Source organism: Carcharhinus amblyrhynchos, chromosome 7 (assembly GCF_965287045.1).
Source record: "Carcharhinus amblyrhynchos chromosome 7, sCarAmb.v2.hapA, whole genome shotgun sequence".
In the NCBI taxonomy this organism is placed as follows: domain Eukaryota; kingdom Metazoa; phylum Chordata; class Chondrichthyes; order Carcharhiniformes; family Carcharhinidae; genus Carcharhinus; species Carcharhinus amblyrhynchos.
In genome coordinates this window covers 17,767,884-17,789,408 of record NC_137330.1, presented here as the reverse complement: position 1 = coordinate 17,789,408, position 21,525 = coordinate 17,767,884, and the positions used below count along the sequence as shown (strand labels likewise).

The window sequence follows — 21,525 nt, the reverse complement described above, 5'->3', positions numbered from 1 at the left end:
AAGCAAAGTGCTAAACACAAGTTTCCTTTTCTCGATTGAAAACTTCAACTGGAACAAGGCACCAATTTTATTTCCATATTTTCAAGACATTCTCTTCAAATATTCCTACTGGTGGCTTTGCACTATTTATTGGGCTGATCTGCCTAAGGGATGTAAGAATTGCTTCTCTGATCTGTATCGAGAGCACGCTGCAGGCATTCTTTTTGCATATGGCAACTTTCACATCAACCTAATTTCAGTGGTTAATGGAGTAATAAATTGATAACAATTCACAATAAAATAAACTGATTTAAAATATTTTGCACCACAGAAGGAGGCCATTTAGCTGCTCTGTGTGCCAGTTATTTGAAAGAGCTGTCCAATTAGTTCCACTTCCTGGCTCTTTTCTCATAGTCATATAGCAATACATGTTTTCCTCTCTTTCAGGTAAATTTATTTCATTCTCTTTTGAAGGTTATTATTGAATCTGTTTGCACCACTCTGTCATTCCATATCATAATAAATTCCGTAAAAAGTCCTCCTCAGTTCCTCACTTGCCAATTGCATTAAATCTGTCTACTGGTGACTGACTCTTGTCATTGGAAACCATTTTGCTTTACTTACTTCATTAAAACCATTTATCATTTTGAACAGGTCTATTAAAAATCTCCTCCTGTAAGGAAAGAAGCTCATAGATTCTTCAGTGTACCCAACCTGCTGTGTCCCCCCCACCCCATAAAACAAACATCTTTCATCCCTGGGTTTACAGATGGCAGGGGATTGAGCTCCTACCATGCAAAGAGTCAACAGAGAATGCATCCCCGCTCACTCCCACAGGCCCACTCTGACAGGCCTGCTGCCATTTCACCCTCAACTGAGTGTTGATTGGCAGCAAGTGAGATTTCCATCCTCGCTCAGATGCAAGTCCCACCCTTGGAAGCTGCAAGTCAATCAGATTGGCGTGGGCATCTGGATTTCACACCCACTGACCCACTCACCACACAACAATATCCCGCTAAAACAAAAGCAGCGAGTTTCCATTTCAGGGTAAATGATGGATGAAAGTTTCAAAGTGATATCGGCACCAGCCAATTGATAGCAATCTCACTGTTGAGACGCAAAGTTGCGGGCTCAAATCTTACTCCTGAGATTTGAGTTCGTAACCTAGGCAGACACTCGAGTGCAGCACTGTGGGAGTGCTGCACTATTAGAGGTGCCACCTTTTGGATCAGACCTTAAACCTTACATGTCCTCTCAGGTGGTAACAGAAGATTCCATTATTTTGAAAAAATCAGATGGGTTGCAAACAGTAACTTGGACTTTTCTTTATCGCTCAGTTCATACAAAATAGTAATTATCTGGCCATTGTCGCACTGCTGTTTGTAGGAGCTTGCTGTGCACAAATTAGCTGCTGAATTTCCTACATTCTAACAATGACAACACTTCATTGATTGTAAAGCAGTTTGGAACATGAAAGTGTGCCATGCAAATGCAAGTCTTTCCATTCTTTCCAAAGGAAAAAAGCCTACTTCAAGAAAGAGCGTTCGCAGTGGAGGGAACCTGCAAATTTCAGCTAAGCTCAGAGAAATCAGGCCACCAATGCCAAACAGGGAAGGATGACTGAGGTTGAAGCCTATCAAAGGTCACAACTGCTGTCTACAGTTTAATGAGATTTGACATCATAGGATTGGAAGAAACAAAACCTTTGTAGACCCACAGAAAGGGTCAAGAAGCAATGATTAAATCATTACATTGTGAGTGAAGAGGAGTTGTTAACACTAAGAGTTTTAAAGTCTGCTGATATTCGTGAAGTTAAAACTGTTTACCTACTATTTAAGGTGAACAGTACAATAGGTTGTGTATCTCAAACATTAACCTAGAAATATGCAGAATAGGGTAGCATGCTGGTACAATGGTTAGCACTGCTACCTCAGCGCCAGGGACCTTGGTTCAATTCCAATCTTGAGTAACTGTGTGGAACAAAGAACAAAGAACAACACAGCACAGGAAACAGGCCCTTTGGCCCTACAAGCCCGTGCCGCCCATTTTAATACTCAGTGAGTGCCTCATTCCAATCCTTCTTCTACCTACGACTTTTGTCTACGCCTCTTGGACTCCACAATAAAGGGGTGCAAATTTAGAGAATTATATGTGCGCCAGATTAAGGGAGGTCTAATTTTGGGACAATTTGTTAACACCAATCAGCCTAAAAGCACGTTTTTGGGGTGTGGGAGGAAACCGGAGCACCCGGAGAAAACCCACGCAAGCATGGGGAGAATGTGCAAACTCCCACAGACACCGACCCAAGTCAGAGATCCAACCCAGGTCCATGTATCTGCACAGCAAACAGTGATAGTCACTGAGCTGTCGTGTTGCCCGTCAGTTTTCACATTCTGCCTGTGTCTGCAATGATTGCCTTGGGGTGCTCCGGTTTCCTCCCACAGTCCAAAGATGTGTAGGTTGGAGGTTTGGCGGGGTAGATATGTGGGGTTTCGAAGATCGGGTCTGGGTAAGATGATCTGTCAGAGTCAGTGCAGTTTCAGTGGACTGAATGGTCTTTTACGCTGTGGAGATTCTACGATTTACAGCATAGGGCATTTGGTGAAACCAGTTCCTGGTGGTACTTATGCTCTGTACATCCCTTCTCAAGTAACTCTTCATCTAAACCCATCATTATAGCCCTCTAGAATCATCGAATTATAGAATCGGTACAATGCAGAAGAGGCTATTCGGCCCATCAAGTTTGCATTGAGTGTCCTACCAAGGGAGGGACAGGACTGGCAGCTCAATGTTCCAGGGTACAGATGCTTTAGGAAAGATAGAACAGGAGGTAAGAGAGGAGGGGGAGTTGCACTTTTGATTAGGGAAAGCATCATGGCTGTATTGAGAGGGGATATGTCCGAGGGTTCGGCCACTGAGTCTATATGGGTAGAACTGAGAAATAAGAAGGGGGGAATCACTTTGATAATTTTATACTATAAGTCCCAAATAGTCAGTAGGAAACTGAGGAGCAAACACGTCAGGAAATAACAGGTAGCTCCAAGAAAAATAGGGTGGTGATAGTCAGAGATTTTAATTTTCCCAACATTGACTGGGACAGCCATAGTATTAGAGGGTTGGATGGAGAGAAATTTGTTGAGTGTATTCATGAGGGATTTCTCATTCAGTATGTGGATGACCCGACTAGAGAGGGGACAAAACTTGACCTCCTCTTGGGAAATAAGGAAGGGCAGGTGACAGAAGTGTTAGTGAGGGATCACGTTGGGACCAGTGACCATAATTCTATTGGTTTGAAGATAGCAATAGGGAATGATAGGTCTGGCCCAAAAGTTAAAATTCTAAATTGGGGCAAGGCCAGTTTTGATGGTATCAGGCAGGAACTTTCAAAAGTAAATTGGGGGAGTCTGTGGGAAGGCAAAGGGACTCCTGATAAATGGCACACTTTCAAAAGTGTGCTAACCAGAGTTCAGGGTAAACACGTTCATCATACAGTGAAGGGCAAGGCTGGGAATCCTGGATGACTCAGGATGTTGAGACCCTGGTCAAGAAGAAGAAAGAGGCACATGACATGCATAGGCAGCTTAGATCAAGTGAATCCCTTGAAGAACACAGGGAGCATAGGAGTAGCGATAAGAGTGAGGAGGGCAAAAAGGGAACACAAAATTGTTTTGGCAGATAAGGCAAAGGAGAATCCAAAGAGCTTCTACAAATACATAAAGGGCAAAAGAGTAACTAGGGAAAGAATAGGGCCTCCTAAGGATGAACAAGGTCATCTATGTGTGGATCCAGAAGAGATGGGTGAGATCCTAAATGAATATTTCCGATCAGTATTTATTGTTGAGAAAAGCATGGATGTTAGGGAACTTGGGGAAATAAATAGTGATGTCTTGAGGAGTGTGCATATTACAGAGAAGGAGGTGCTGGAAGTCTTAAAGCACATCAATGTAGATAAATCCTCAGGGCCTGATGAAGTGTGTACCAGGACATTGTAGAGGCTAGGGAGGAAATTGCGAATCCCTTAGTCGAGATATTTGAATCATTGATTATCACAGATGAGGTGCCTGAAGAATGGATTGGAGAGTGGCAAATGTTATGTCTTTGTTTAAAAAGGGCTGCAGGGAAAAGCCTGGGAACTACAGGCCAGTAAGCCTCACATCCGTGGTGGGTAAATTGTTGGAAGGTATTTTGAGAGGCAGGGTCTACAGGCAGTTGGAGATGCAAGTACTAATTAGGGACAGTCAGCATGGCTTTGTGAGAGGAAAATTACGTCTCACAAATTTGATTGAGTTTTTTGAAGGGGTAACCAAGAAGGTAGATGAGGGCAGGGCAGTGCAGTGGATATTGTCTACGTGGACTTTAGCAAGGCCTTTGACAAGATTGGTAGATTGTTGCATAAGGTTAAATCTCATGGGATCCAGAGGTACCTAAATGGATATAAAATTGGCTTCTTGACAGAGGCCAGAGGTTGTGGAGAATTATTTATCAAACTGGAAACCTGTGACCAGTGGTGTGCCTCAGGGATCAGTGTTGGGTCTGCTGTTATTTGTCATTTATATTTATGATTTGGATGAGAATATAGGAGGCATGGTTAGTAAGTTTGCAGATAACACTAAAATTGGTGGCATAGTGGACAGTGTAGAAAGTTATCTCCAATTGCAATGAGATCTTGATCAATTGGGTCAGTGGTCTGACAAATGGCAGATGGAGTTTAATTTAGACAAATGTGAGGTGATGCATTTTGGTAGATTGAACCAGGGCAGGACTTACTCAGTTAATGGTAGGGCACTGGGGAGAGTTACAGAACAAATAGATCGAGGGCTATGTTTAGAGCTTCTTGAAAGTGGAGTCACAGGTGGACAGAATGATGAAGCAGGCATTCAGAATGCTTGGTTTCATTCGTCAGAACATTGAGTACAGGAGTTGGAATATCTTGGAATACTGTATGCAATTTTGGTCATTATTATAGAAAGGATATTATTAAACCAGAAAGAGCACAGAAAAGGTTTATTAGGATGCTACTGGAACATGATGGATTGAGTTATAAGGAGAGGCTGGATAGACTGGGACTTTTTTCTCTAGAGCGTAGGAAGCTGAGGGGTGATATTATCGAGGTCTACAAAATAATGAGGGGCACATATCAACTAGATAGTCAATATCTTCTCCCAAAGGTAGGGGAGTCTAAACCTAGAGGTTTAAGGTGAGAGGGGAGAGATACAAAAGTGTCCGGAGGGGTAATTTTTCACACAGAGGGTGGTGAGTGTCTAGAACAAGCTGGCAGAGGTAGTAGTAGAGGCGAGTACAATTTTGTCTTTTAAAAAGCATTTAGATAGTTACATGGGTACAATGGGCATAGAGGGATGTGGGCCAAATGTGGGCAATTGGGATTATAGAACATAGAACAGTACAGCTCATTACAGGCCCTTCGGCCCTCAATGTTGTGCCAAGCTATGTCCAAAACCAAGATCAAGCTGTCCCACTCCCTATCATTCTGGTGTGCTCCACATGCCTATCCAATAACCGCTTGAAAGTTCCTAAACTGTCCAACTCCACTATCGCAGCAGGCAGTCCATTCCACACCCCAACCACTCTCTGAGTAAAGAGCCTACCTTGGACATCCCTCCTATATCTCCCACCATGAACTTTATAGTCATGCCCCCTAGTAACAGGGAAATAGTCTCTGAATGTCCACTCTATCTATCCCCCTCATCATCTTATAAACCTCTGTGAAGTCGCCTCTCATCCTCCTCCACTCTAAAGAGAAAAGCCCCAGCTCCCTCAACCTTTCCTCATAAGACCAACCCTCCAAACCAGGCAGCATCCTGGTAAATCTCCTCTGCAATCTCTCCAATGCCTCCACATCCTTCTTATAGTGAGGTGACCAGAACTGCACACAGTATTCAAAATGTGGTCTCACCAAGGTCCTGTACAGTTGCAGCATAACCTCACAGGTCTTAAACTCAATCCCTCTGTTAATTAACGCTAACACACTATAAGCCTTCTTCAAGGCTCTATCCACTTGAGTGGCAGCCTTTAGAGATCTGTGGATATGAACCCCAAGATCTCTCTGTTCTTCCACATTCCTCAGAACCCTGCCGTTGACCCTATGATCTGCATTCAAATTTGTCTTATCAAAATTAATCACCTTGCATTCATCAGGGTTAAACTCCATCTGCCACTTTTCGGCCCAGCTCTGTCTCCTATCAATGTCTCTTTGCAGCCTACAACAGCCCTCCACCGCATCCACTACTCCACCAATCTTGGTGTCATCAGCAAATTTACTGACCCACCCTTCAGCCCCTCCTCCTAGTCATTGATAAAAATCACAAATAGCAGAGGACCCAGCACTGACCCCTGTGGTACACCACTGGTAACTGGCCTCCAGTCAGAAAACTTCCTATCCACCACCACACTCTGTTTTCTATGAGATAGCCAGTTACTTATCCAATTGGCCAAATTTCCCTCTATCCCATACCACATTTCCTTCTTCCTGAGCCTACCATGGGGAACCTTATGGAACGCCTTTATAAAATCCATGTATACGACATCAACTGCTCTACCTTCATCTACACACTTAGTTACCTCCTCAAAGAATTCAATCAAATTTGTGAGGCAAGACTTACCCTTCACGAATCCGTGCTGACAATCCCAGATTAAGCTGCATTTTTCCAATTGGTCATGAATCCTGTCCCTCAAGACTTTTCCATTAACTTACTGACCACCGAAGAAAGAAGAAGGCCTATAATTACCAGGGTCATTCCTATTTCCTTTCTTGAACAGAGGAACAGCATTCGCCACTTTCCAGTCCTGTGGCAGTATCGCTGTGGATACTGAGGACCCAAAGATCAAAGGCAAAGACTCTGCAATCTCATCCCTTGCCTCCCAAAGAATCCTAGGATATATCCCATCTGGCCCAGAGTACTTACAGACCCTCAGGTTTTTCAAAATTGCTAACACATCTTCCCTCAGAACACCTACCTCCTCAAGTCTATCAGCCTGTATCACGCTCTCAAGCTCAAAAACATGGCCCCTCTCCTTGGTAAACACTGGAGAAAAGTATTCATTCATCACGTCTTCTGACTCCATGCACAAACTTCCCACTGCTATCCTTGAGCGACCCTAACCTCACCCTGCTTGTAAGATTAGCTTCGGGGTTTAAAACAAAAGGGCAGGGTGGACAAGTTGGGCCAAAGGGCCTGTTTCCATGCTGTAAACCTCTATGACTCTATATCACATCCTTCCTCATATTCTTATCCAGCAATTTCTGAAATGAATCTATGCAAGAGGCCTCAATCACTCCTAAGGGTAGTGAACTCCATAGTGTTGTGATCCCCAAAGAGACCAACAACATTTAGAAAGATATTCAAATTTCCAGTGGCTGACTGGAAGGCTCACACAACAAATTTCACCTTTTTGTAAAAAAAAGCAACTGTGTCTTAACACAATTCAGTAATCCAAACTGTGGAAAATATCCCCCATTTAACTTTTTAAATGACATGAAATCCCCCTCCATGTAATATTTTCCCCTGCCCTTTAAGTAAACACTTCATTCTCCAGGAATCAGTCCAAAGCTATTATCAGTTCCTGATGACTTGCTCCCTTTATTCTTTTCTAGCCAGATAAATTCTAATCCCCAAACTGAGTTTCATGGTGAGAGACAAATTGGAGATTCCTCTCCAGCTAAGCACAAACTCAGTTTCTTCAATCCCAGCATGATCTCCCACATACATTTTTTGCACAGGGACTGTTAGGGACAGCATTTTCTCTGATTAAGGTTCCTAACTCTCCTCTTGCACCCAGGGACACACTAAGGCAGACTTTTGACTGTTTCCATTGATTGTCATTGCTGGAACAGGTCACTAGTCTGTCACCAGAGGCTTATAGCTTGAGGGTGCCATTCCACGCCAAGCATTACTGACCAGGAGCCTTTCCTGCTCTTAACTGCCAGCTCTTGGTATGTTGGGAAGGATTTACAGGTTGACACTCAACCTGTTTGGCTGCATTATGAATGCACTTTCCTTGGTCATCAAGTACTAAGGAGGGACCCGAACTCGCAGCTTCTGGCTCAGAGGCAGAGACACTACCCACAACACCACAAGACCTTGTAGATGTAGGATTGCTATCTCCATTTTTCTGCCCTCTCCCTCTTTCCCACTGTCTCTGTTAGACTCTTGCAGGTTGACCTGTTTGTGAGGTTCAGGGATGTCTTAGGAAAATGGTTTCCCATGGATTTCTCCCAATCCAAAACATATCTCAACAGCGTTGTGAATCACATGGGCTATGTGCCCAGGTAGAAATGCTAATTAGCTACCCTTTCAACTCTACATCATTCCATCTTAAAATTAAAAAGACAGTTTAAACAACAGCCTTTCAAAAAAACCATGGGATTCCCTCGGGGTCCTTGTGCATGAGTCGCAAAAACCCAGCCTGCAGGTGCAGCAGGTGGTCAGGAAGGCGAATGGGATGCTGGCCTTCATAGCGAGGGGGATTGAATATAAAAGTAGGGAGGTCTTGCTGCAGCTGTATAGGGCATTGGTGAGGCCGCAGCTGGAGTACTGTGTGCAGTTTTGGTCGCCGTACTTACGCAAGGATATTTTGGCCTTGGAGGGAGTGCAGAGGAGGTTTACTAGGCTGATTCTGGAGTTGAGGGGGTTGAGCTATGAGGAGAGGCTGAATAAACTAGGCTTGTACTCGTTAGAGTTTAGAAGAATGAGGGGTGATCTCATTGAGACGTATAAGATGATGAATGGGATGGATAGGATAGAGGTGGAGAGACTCTTCCCGCTCAGAAAGGATAGTAGGACTAGGGGGCACAGCCTCAAGATAAAGGGGGGGGCGCTTTAGAACGGAGTTGAGGAGGAACTTCTTCACTCAAAGGGTGGTGAATCTCTGGAATTCTCTGCGCGTTGAAGTGGTGGAGGCTACCTCGCTAAATATTTTTAAGGCGCGGGTTGATGGGTTTTTGATAAGAGAGGGGATTAAGGGTTATGGGGAGAGGGCGGGAATGTGGAACTGAGCCACGACAGATCAGCCATGATCTTATTGAATGGCGGGGCAGGCTCGAAGGGCTAGATGGCCTACTCCTGCTCCTATTTCTTATGTTCTTATGTTCTTATAACTCCTCCCTGTGAGACTTAGAAGCTAACAGTATACTCATACACCACTGATGTACTTACCATTGTCTAAAGGGTATGATCATCTTGTATCATTTTCCCAGTAATCAATCTGGGCTTCACTGTCCCCTGCAACAATCCCACTTAGAATTGATGGGAAACAAGATTTGGAAAAATCACACAACACTCTTCATTCCTTCATTTAACCTAAATTGAAGGTAACATTCCAAGACACAATGGGTGTGATTTTCTGAGTGCTCAATGGGTAGGAAAATGGGAGGTTTTTTGGCGAGCTGAATGTTGATAATTTACAGCACTTTGTTCATGACAGAGGCCATCAGTTAGTTCATTCTGTGGGTGGGGGTGTGGGGGGTGGGAGGAGGAGCAGGGACCCACTGGACAGGCCAGCAGCAGAGTGCTCAAGGGGACATTGGGAATGCACCTGATCTCCCAGTAAACTGGGTTGACATGGCCCCTTCAGAGATCACCGGCCCTGGCCTCTCCTCCTACCGCCCCCTCCAATCTTCGGCCTCCTGATGGCCAGCCCCAACCCCTGATCCGACCTTCCGATGGGTGGCCCCGACTTCTAATGGCTGGCCGCGGTCCCTGATTGCTGGACCTACATCAGCCTTATCTCTTGATGTTGAGTTCCCCCCCCTTCCCTTCCCTTCTAGCTCTTGTAACTTCTGAGGAGCTGAAGCAACACAACTTCCAACCTTTGTTCTGCAGCCATAGCAGTTGGGTTGAGTCTAATGCCATGTGCATTAGGGAGGAACCAAATGTTATGGTGACACTTTCATCTCTGGGGCTGGCATCAAGTTGCCAACTGCTTGGATCTTAGTGGTTGGAACAAATGATCACACTGTCCCTGTGTAAGTTGACATCAGTAGATGGCCATTTTAATTCTCTTTTCTTTAATACGATGTGGGTATCACAGCCAAGACCACCATTTGTTGCCTATCCCTAATTCCCCTTAAAATTGTGTGTCTTATTATCCCTTAAGGGTTAACCATATTGTCATATGCTCATAGTCACACATAGGCCATACAGAGTAAGAATGGCAGATAACCAGCAACTTAGAAAAATAATTAGTTTTCAAAATACGTTTTTCATGGACATTATTATTGAGATTAGCTTTCAATTCCAGATTTATTAATTGTATTTAAATTCCACCTGCTGCTGTGATTGGATTTGAACTCACATCTCAGAATGTTAGCCTGGGCCACTGGATTAATAGTCCAAGAATATCACTACTATGCTACCATCTCTCTCTTTTTTTGATGGGCGGGAATGGCAGTGGGGGCCTAGAATTCAGGGGGACTCTCAAAACAGCTTTCACACCGGTGGGATTTCCCTCATCGATTGTCCCTGCTGCTCACCATTGACAAAATGGGTTCCAACTGTTATCAGACAACAAATTTTATGAAATTGGGCACGCAATATGGAAGCAGACTAAAATTACAGTCAGAGCCTCTCCACTAAAAATCACAAAGTAACAGACACCGATCAGTAGGCAAGAGCATGCTTTTAGAATGCAAATGAGGGCTAGCACACAAGGGAAGCTGGACAGGATGGCACCTACAGGAACTAAATTAAAAAACACACCCCCATCATACTAAATCAGCACTTCTAAACCAGTCAAACAACCTATGGAGACACCTAAAGATTAGCATAGCTAAGGAAGCATCCCTCGCCCCTCAAATTTCCTGAGAATAATCACACACCCATTGTTCAAACCCCGGAGATTCTAGACCATTAATAACCAACCAGACAAAAACGGCTAACACACACTTAAAACAATCGTCCCAACACTTGAAAACATTGAGACAGGATGACTAAAGTCGAATACTGTAAATAAAGGATTAGCATTTGAATCACATACTGCACTGAAGTTCAGGTATAACTAGGGTCTTTAGAGCACTTTTGGGACAGTCGGATTGTATGTCCTGACTGCACCTCCGTTGACGTAAAAGAAAATAAAGCTGTGCCGTTATTGAACTTTACCCTGGGTCCGTAGTGGTCGTTTCGCCCACTCGCGCTAACAGAGCCGTGGAAGATCATACATTGCAATGTTATTGGGAGTCTTTCCCCATTCCCCCCACATAATCTTTTATGATGTCGCATCAGTGGGATTTACAACAGCTTTTAACAAACAGTAACCTGGCAAAGAGAATCCATAGGTCATTACAACCCCTGGGAAAGGCAGGTGGGGTTAGAGATGGTCATGGTCGGGCTGTATCCTGGCCTTGCCTCCTGTGGGGTAATGCTGGGGACAGGAGCTTCAGATAGGGAGGTCCATAGTCAGGGGAGATTTTGTGGGGTGGGGGCCATGTGTGTGGCAGGGGAACATTTTTCTTATTTTTTATTGTTTATTATTAAAAACGATGAACTGATTTCTTGAAGGCCGATGTTGTTGGCGAGGTGGACTCATTCAGAGCAACCCCCCCTCCCCGCCCCCCCAATCCCGACCCCCGCAGTATCGTTGGACCTGTCTCCAGGATTTCTTTTAGCTAAGTGTCAAAAATATGACGGGAAAAGCCAACAATAGAGTCAATGGGCGACACCTTGCTTTTCCCACCTGAGTTGACACTGAGTCAAAAAACTAGAGCTCAGGGATTGGGTGTAATATGCTGGCGTGGATTGAAAATTGGTTATAGACAGAAAACAGAGAGATCCAAATCTTTAAATGGACTGATGTATAATCAAGTACTGATCCTTGCAGTACCCAACTAGGCACTATCTGCCTACCTAAGAATGACCTGTTTATTTCTACTCCATTTACAAGGGGTTCTATATTTTACATCTATCACTACAATAGCACAATAACGCAAAAAAAAAAGAATCTTTTCCATTATCTGAAGCACAGCTTTGAGACTGATCCTGAAAAGTAACTTTGACTTTTCTCTAACTGAATTCCATTTGCAATACACTCTCCAGTTGTTCCTCTTCAGTAAAAACTCTTGGTTTGAGATACATAGTTCTGTCTATCTCTCTGAAGTCTGGATTCATTTGCTGAAGACTTGCACAGCTTCCTAAAAAGGGAGATCGTTCTATCGAAAAGTCAAAGGCAGTTTCAATTCAAAATGTTTTACCCTTAATCTGACAGGTGAAGAGATGTTTAAATATTCAGGACTTCTAGAAATAACTGTGCTGTTTTGAATAATTACTACCTCAGTTTTGAACTATGGGCTGATTATTAGTTCAATGGCCAAATAGATGTTTAGGTTGGTGCAGTTTATCAGCTTTTGTAAGGAAGCACTCTCATCTGTGCACAGTTCAATTATATAACACTAAATGTTCTTAAAACCTATTATTATGCAAAGGTGAATACATGGTTTTGGTTTCCATGTTAGAGCAAAGATATACAGGCACTGGGGGGGGTGGGTACAAAAAAAGATTTATCAGGATGACACCAGAACTAAAAGGTTATAATCATCGTGGGAAATTTAACAAATTCAAGCTAGTTTCTCCAGAAAAGAGAAAGCTGGGGGCTTTAGGATAAGATAGGATAGGATAGATGTATGTATCCATGTATGGGGGCATCCCAAAATCAGAAAAAACACCAATTTCAGACAGCTACTCTAAATCCAATAGGAAATCTAAGAGAAAAATCAGAGAGTTGTTCAAATGTGGAGTGTGCTACCTCCAGAATAGTTTCTTGAATAGAATGGATGTCTTTAAGGGGTCAAATTTCCTCTATGGGCTCTGGGAGCTTACTGGCATTGAAGGGTGAGATAACCCTGCCCATCAAAAATAGACTGGGAGCATAGTTGAAATAACCAGGCCAAAATGTACTGCAAGGATCTGAGCTGCGCCTTAATTATTCATTATATTCATTAACTACCCCGATAACAGGATAGAAAGCAACTTTCCAAATTTGCCAAAGGTATTGACAAGCAGTGTAGGCTGGAAACATAACATAAAGATAATAAAGATTAGGCAAGGTGATGGAGAATGGATTTCAATGTAAACAAATGTGATGTTATCCACTTGAGGCCCACACAGGGGACTTTGTAATGGTGTAAACCTAGAAACAATGGAGCCAAAGAGTCTTGAGGGATCAGGACCACAGATTAAATGGTCATGAACAGGCACAGACAGTAATTGAATTAGCTAATGGAACGTGAGCTTTTAACAGTTTGGAGAATTAGAATAAAGGCAGATTGACATTATGCTTCAATGAGATGAAAACCTGGTTCAAGCACAACTGGGGTACTGTTAAAAATTCTGGACACCACACTCTGGGAAAGTGTGCATTACAGATTTATCAGAATGGTACCTGGATTCATCAACTTGGTTGTTTTCCTGGGATTTGATTAAAGTTTTCAGGATATTAAGCAGAACAGAACTGGTAGATAGGGGAAAGTTAGTTTTGTGACTTAGAGACTCTAGGGCTTGACACAGGAGTCTGAAAATTGCAGACAGACATTGCAGGAGTGAAATTGGGAAGCGTAAAGAATGGTAGGATTTGGGAACATTTTCTTCAAGTGGCAATTGATGCTTGATCAATTGTAAATGTCAGATGTGAAATTGGTAGATTTTTGATGGCCAATAGTATGAAGAGATTTACAGTAAAGGCCCATGTGTAATTGGGGATGGAGATATGGGTCCATGACCAAATAAAGAAGATAGGTTTTGGAGACAGAATTTACCAAACACAGGGCCTTTGAGCAGTCTCTACTTCTATCTCCAGCCATTTTAAGTGGAGCAGGAAAAGAGAGAGGGCCAGGAACCTCTCAAACTGTTGCTTCAACTATATCAGCATCATTATAGAAGTGGACATTTCAGATCTTCTGGATTTTTATCAGAACAGTTGCATTTTGGAAGCCCTCAAAAATCAAACCTGTAGAGGAGATGCACTCACAATGCATTGGTGGCAGGAAGAGTCTAAAAAGTGAGGCAAAAACGATTTTACTTCCTTTCAAGTTAATGCTATAGCTTGAGTAGTATATGTGCTTATCTTAAAGCGGCTGATGACAATATTGTGATCAAAAAAGTAAGGGACCATTAAATAATATGGTTGCCATGACATTACTTCCGCAAACAGTAAAAATGGAAAAGTCTTCAGATACCTTAAGTTAGATTATCCACTGGATAAAGTACTATTCTGCATTGTACAATGGGTTGGATGGGGAGTTTGGTATAAGTAGTGGAGTGTGAGAGGAGGGTACAAGGAGTGAAGTGGTTAAGGGGTAGGAGTGTTAAGGTGTGAAGGTGAGGGGGTTTTATGAGTGGGGAATGTTTCTCCTTATCGACTCTGCCTCGACCCCTCATGATTTTGAACATTCTATCAAATCCCCTCTTAGCCATCTTCTCTCCAAGGAGAATAGTCCCAATCGCTCTAATCTACCCTCATAATTGAAATGTTTCATCACTTAATTATTCTAAACCTCTTCTGCACCCTCTCCAATGTGTTCACATCCTTCCAATTCCTGGCACCTAGAACTGCACACAATATTCCAGCTGAAGCCGAACTAGTGTCCTGTTTAAGTTCACCATTAGCGCTTTTCTTTTTTATACTGTGCCCCTATCAAAATAAAGCTCAGAAAACTATGTTTTATTAACTGCTCTCTCCACCTGTCCTGCCACCTTCAATGATCTGTGCACATGTACACCCAGGTCCCCTAGCTCCTACAACCCCATAAGAAATTTTACCCCTCATTTTATATTTATCTCTCTGAGTTCTTCCCACCAAAATGCATCATCTTATCTCCACATTGAATTTAATCTGCCAGCCATCTGCCCATTCCACCAAATTGTCTATGTAAATGGACGATTCCTGTTCCTATGTCCCTATACCCCATTTCTATCCCTTTTCTACATTCCTATGTCCTAAATGGGCCCTTTCTTTAGGTGTCCAACACCTGCCTGATTAGATCGGAGTCTATTAGCGTACACCAAGTCCAACAACAAATCCCAGCTTGTTTCACCCTCAACCACTCATCAACTCACTCCACCTTCTTTTCAAAGCGCTCTTTGTGTTAGTACTTACCGGAAGCCATTCACAAGATCTTCACAGGTTGCATTGTTCTTGCAAGGTTCAGAAGCGCACTCATTGACCTCTCGTTCACAGAAATCCCCTTCCCATCCCAGGAGACAGTTACACTGGTAACTCTGGAAAAGGAAATACACAAGATGCCTGGATTAAAATGAAAACGACCCTCACCCTCTCTAGGATAAACCAAATCATGGGCTGCCGTTTGCAAACTTTTCCAAACACAACATGATGTGTTACGCGTGAGAGAACAGGCTGAGGTGTATTCTGTGAAGGGCCGATAGGTGAAGTTAATCAATCAAAAAGAAACAAGAGTTATTGGTGCTTATTGCCTTTCCCTACTTCAGTGTGTTCTCGTCTTCCATGTTCTGAAAAGAGAACACTCGCAGCGTACATTGTCCGACTCCTGGTTAATTTAGTAGAAAGCTGACAAAGACTTTTCCCTACTCAAATCTGTGATTCCGACAATGATGTGAAATCTCTTCGTGGAGAGCAGTTTAATTTCTGTGTCTCAGGTAGAGTATTTTTATTGGTGCGTTCCACTTAGTTTCCTCTGTCCCGTATCTCCTCGTTGTTTCCTTATGTCCTTTTCCTTTCCATGTCTCTCTGTGTTTCATCCTCTTTCCATATATTGCTTCCCACATCGTAGTTAGCACATTTATTAAAACTGACAGCGGTTTTCTTGCCTTGGTTGTTGCTGCAAGGTAAGCCCGGCAGGATGAATCATGCTTTAATCAGCTCTGCTGAGAGCAGATATGAATAATGAAGGGTGTCTGAAACATCCCAGAGCTCGCTGCTTTAAAACACATTGTGAATCATCCAGATATTTACCACAGAAATATAACGCTGGTATAACTCAGTGATTAACAGTGTAACTCAACCCACCATCGCAACCTCACTGCTGCCTTGCCCCCACCTGCTACAGCCAGTCACACATCCTGACCCGACTCAATGACTCTGCCCAGTTCAGCATCGACATTGATCAGAAAATCGGGGCCAAGATATTATAGATCAGCCTGGGTAAAGAAATAAAATTCTGCTCTTGAAAATTTAATTGCCGGGTGAAACAATCAGCAACCTGCCCATCATTTTGAGAACCTGATCAATAAGTGGTTAAGGTAGTTTAGAGTCCAATTGGCTGGGACAAAACACTGTCAATAACATAATGCAGTGGGTGGACAAGAAACACAGCTGGAGGGAGTCAGGTTTCTTTTTCAGGGACTGCAGATGGTATTTCTGAGATTTAGAGAATGTTGGAAGTTATGACTTGCATCTGATTTAGAGCAACTCCTAAGGGAAGGAGTCAAGAACAAAGAACAAAGAACAACACAGCACGGGAAACAGGCCCTTCGGCCCAACGAGCCCGCGCCGCCGTCCCACTGTCTCAGTGACCTATTCATGATTTTAGTCTACGCCTAATGTGCGAGGATCAGGGAGGTCCAATTTAGGGACAATTTGTTACCCAATCAATCAGCCTAAAAGCACATCTTTGGGATGTGGGAGGAAACCGGAGTACCCGGAGGAAACCCACGCAACCACGGGGAGAACGTGCAAACTCCCACAGACACAGGCCCAAATCCATGTGTCCGCACAGCAACAGAGATAGTCTCTGAGCTGTCATGTTGCCCTCGAGATGGTCCAGTTTAAGCACACTAACGACATGAAGCAATAGGCAACTCCCGAAGCAACGTCCAAGAGCAGCCCACTACAACCTGCCGCATGCATGCCCCTTGCTGGACTTAAATGCCTGTGGAGACAAAAAATTCATTATTAAACAGGCAAAGACTGTAACATCCCTGAGGCAAAAACGTAATCCCAAGCCTACAATGTTTAGTAAGGCCTGCTATATCCCCCTATATGTAGCCCGCTCATGAGGCTGTCTAAGTGACTCTTAAACAACCCTAGCGTGCCTGCTTCCACCACCTTACTCGGCAGTGCATTCCACACCCCCACTACCCTTTGCGTGAAAAACTGCCCTCTAATATTTGTCTTATACCTAGCCCCCCTCACCCTAAGCGTGTGACCCCTCGTTCTATCCATTTCTAATAGCGGAAAAAGCTTACCACCATTTACTCTATCTATCCCCTTCATAATCTTATAAACCTCTATTAGATCCCCCCTCAGCCGACGTCTCTCAAGGGAAAACAGCCCAAGTTCGTTCAATCTTTCCTCGTAAGACAGCCCTTCCATACCAGGCAGCATCCTGGTAAATCTCCTCTGCACTCTCTCTAGGATCTCTACATCCTTCCGGTAGTACGGCGACCAGAACTGGACGCAGTACTCCAAGTGAGGCCTAACCAACGTTCTATACAACTGCAACATCAGACTCCTACTCTTATATTCTATACCCCTTCCTATGAAGGCTAACATACCATACGCTTTCCTCATCACATTCTGCACCTGCACCGACACCTTCAGGGACTTGTGCACTTGCACCCCCAGGTCTCTCTGCGTATCTATACTCCGGATAGTTCTACCTTTTATCGTATAACTCCCCTCCACATTATTCCAGTCAAAGTGCATCACCTCGCATTTCTCCGGATTAAATTCCATTTGCCATCTATCTGCCCAATCTACCAGCCTGTCTATGTCCTGTTGCATTGCCAGGCACTGCTCCTCAGTACCCGCCAATCCAACCATCTTAGTGTCATCAGCAAATTTGCTGATCACACCACCTACCCCCTACAATGCAGCTCACTCACCAAAAGGCAGCCACTCGTCAAAATCACAGCTCCAGAGAACAGTGAGGTGGATCCTCGGGTGAGTGACTGCTTTATACTCCCGCGCTCCCTTCCCAGCAGCCCCCGCGCCTATCTCCCGCTACGGAGTGCCAAAATAAACAAAAACCCTCCCGAACTAGAATTAAGTCAAAATGCAGTAATTACAGTCGTAAAAGAAATACTCTGGTCACCACTGGGCACTGTGTTGGGTGAAATGCTGTACCCGTTTGGAATTGTACATTCTATTGGAGGCACATCTTCCAGTGAGGAGGAGAGGAAAAGAAGAAAGTGAAGAGAGAGGCCATTTGGCCAGGGGTAGGTGCACCATGAGGTGCAGGATGGTGGGCTACCTGCTGAGGAGTGAGAGGTTGTGGAGGCACTAGCAGGCAGACAGAGGTAAGTGAAGGCCTCACCTTGCCAATTCAGTGTACAGTAACAGTGGCATTGATCTTCTTCACCTCTGGGTCATTCCAGGTCACATGTGGCAACCTCAACGTGGCCACCAAGCCTGAAACATGTACCTAAATTAAGGTTTTCACTGACGCCATGTCTTGGCCTACACTCCAGTGTATTTCTTTTACCTGACCACACCAGTCGAGTGGGAAAGACCCAAGGGCTGGATTTCCACAGACACAAAGGGTCATCAATTGCAGTAGCTGGATAGCCAGGGGTATTTATAAACAGAAAAGGATGCCATTCTATCAATACTGAGATTATGTGCAATCACAATGCGGCTGTGTGCACGTTATCCAGGAAACAGTCATCTCCAGGTACTCCCAGATGCCAGGGATATTTACTGATCCGGCAGCACAGTGGCACACAGGTCTCTGTAAGTGTGGATTTTGCATGTTCACCCTGTGTCTGCATGAGTTTCCTTCAGGTGCTCTGGTTTCCTCCCAAAGATGTGCAAGTTAGGTTGATTGACCATGCTAAATTGACTCTAGTGTCAGGGAAATTAGCAGGGTAAATGTGCGGAGTTACGGGAATAGGTAATATATGTAATATAATGTAATATATAGGTAATAGAATAAATTGTGGTCAGTACAGACTCAATGGGCCGAATGGCCTCCTTCTGCACTGTAAGCATTCTGTCCAGAGGTTTTAGATGGCTGTCTGCTCAGGACACCCCTAACAAAGATGGCCAAAATGTCTTTACAGGTAATCAAGTCTTTACAGATGCAGACAATGAGAGTAGGGAGAGTGTTAAGCACAGGTTAAAGAGATGTGAATTGTCCCCAGGACAGTTAGTGAGATTTTGCAAACCCAGGAGAGTCATGGAGGTTACAGACAGTGCGACATGAACCCAAGATCCCAGTTGAGGCCGTCCTCATGTGCGCGGAACTTGGCCATCAGTTTTTGCTCTGCGATTCTGCATTGTCATGAAGGCTGTCTTGGAGGACGCTTACCCAATGATCAGAGGCTGAATGCCCGTGACTGCTGAAGTGTTCCCCGACAGGAAGAGAACACTCCTGCCTGGTGATTGTCGAGTGGTATCCATTCATCCATTGTCATAGTGTCTGCACGATCTCACCAATGTACTTACGCTTTGGAACATATCAATTAGACAACGTTTCCCGAGTCGCAAGAGTATGTACCGTGCACCTGGTGGATGGTGTTCTCACGTGAGATGATGGCGTCCGTGTCAATGATCCAGCACATCTTGCACAGGTTGCTGTGACTGTCGTGGTCAGTGTTCTCCTGAAGGCTGGGTAGTTTGCTGCAAACAATGGCTTGTTTGAGGTTGCAAAATTGTTTGAAGGCAAGAAGTGGGGATGTGGGGATGGCCTTGGCAAGATGTTCATCCTCATCCATGACATATTGAAGTCACCGGACCAGATGTCATAGCTTCTCCGCTCCGGGGAATTACTGCACGACAAAAGTTACTCTGTCCACTGTGTCCCGTGTTTGTCTTCTGAGGAGTGCAGTTTTTCGCTGTGGCACGTCGGAACTGCCGATTGATGAGTCAAGCACCGTATTGTGTTCTTACGAGGGTGTTTTTCAGCATCTGTAGGCGTCTGTTGCAATCCTTCTCATCTGCAGAGATCCTGTCTATACAGAGGGCTTGTCCATAGGGGATGGCTTCTTTAACATGTTTAGGGTAGAAGCTGGAGAAGTGGAGCATCGTGAGGTTATCTGTGGGCTTGTGGTACAGTGAAGTGTTGAGGTGACTGTCCTTGATGGAGATGCGTGTGTCCAAGAATGCAACTGATTCTGGACAGTAGCCTATAGTGAATCTGATGGTGGGATGGAACTTGTTGGTGCCATCATATAGTTGTTTCAGTGATTGTCCGCCATGAGTCCAAAGGAAGAAAATGTCATTGATGTATCTAGTTTATAGCTTCGGTTGAAGGTCCTGTACGGTGAAGAGGTCTTGTGGACCTGGGTAAGTTGCTTTTTCGAAGAGTCAATGCAGACTCAAAGGACTGAATGGCCTCCTTCTGCACTCTCGGGATTCTATAAAGCATTGGGGGAGGTACAGATGAGAATTACAATGGAATGACCAGGCTGGACTGCTCTCAGGAACAGAGACACAGAGTTCAGCATCTTTTGTATTCACTTCAGATTTCTAGCATTTGCATTACTTTGTTTTTATGAGAGTCCTGATAAAGTTCTCCAAAATTACACAGAGGCCTGGTGGATAAATCACTTCCACTCGGGGGGTGAGTTCACAATAAGGGAGAACAAATATAAGCAAGCCATTAACCAATGGAGCAAAACATTTAGTTGAGAATATTAACGGTGGGATTCTGAAATGCTGCTCATTATCTTTCAATATTTTTGACTGGGCAAAAAAGTGACACCATTATATCTGAGTTCCCCAGCCGTGAAAGCCTGTCTACCGCTGCCAGCAAGAATGGAGAATTTGGCGCTGAGCCAAGTCTCCATTCACAGCCCTAGAAATAGATAATTGCAGCCATGAGCGAGGTCCGAGAATTCTGACCATAATATTCTATAAATAACGTAACAATGAACCTTTGAAATACAGTTGATGTGACATTAGCATTGGCCATGACTACATGCAGTTTAAGAACAAAGAACAAAAAAACAGCCCAGGAAACAGGCCCTTCGGCCCAACGAGCCCGCGCCGCCATCCTAACACCGCCAGTACCCCCCTCCACCCATGACCCTCATCCAATGTTTTATGGCCATCCACATTGAGGGAAACTAATTTAGGGACAATTTATCACTGCCAATCAGCCTAATAGCACATCTTTCGGGTGTCAGTTATTCTCTACAGAGATATAGAACATAGAACATAGAACACTACAGCACAAACAGGCCCTTCGGCCCACGAGTTGTGCCGATCACATCAACACCTACCAACCTACAGACCTATCTATAACCCTCAATCTCATTAAACCCCATATACTCATCCAGAAGTCTTTTAAAAGACCCCAGCGAGTTCGCCTCCACCACCACTGACGGCAGCCGATTCCATTCACTCACCACCCTCTGAGTGAAAAACTTACCCCTAACATCACTTCTGAACCTCCCTCCCCGCACCTTAAATCTGTGTCCTCTCGTAGCAACCATTTCAACCTGGGGAAATAGCCTCTGAGAGTCCACCCTATCTATTCCTCTCAACATTTTGTAAACTTCTATCAGGTCGCCTCTCAACCTTCGTCTCTCCAGGGAAAAGAGTCCCAGCTCCCTCAACCTAACTTCATAAGGCATGCCTCCCAGTCCAGGCAACATCCTTGTAAATCTCCTCTGTACCCTC

The 21,525-nt window shown here is 44.2% G+C and overlaps 1 protein-coding gene across 4 annotated transcripts in view; it reads right to left on the bottom strand.

The window, feature by feature from the left end:
• Positions 1–21,525, bottom strand: part of LOC145344813 (uncharacterized) — a 1,415,987-nt gene that overhangs the window by 182,789 nt on the left and 1,211,673 nt on the right. For all 4 annotated transcript variants that reach the window (XM_080191980.1, XM_080191983.1, XM_080191981.1 and 1 more), the window contains one exon: positions 15,082–15,203. In XM_080191980.1, the coding sequence (XP_080048106.1) occupies positions 15,082–15,203 (122 nt within the window). The remainder of the gene's footprint in view (positions 1–15,081; positions 15,204–21,525) is intronic.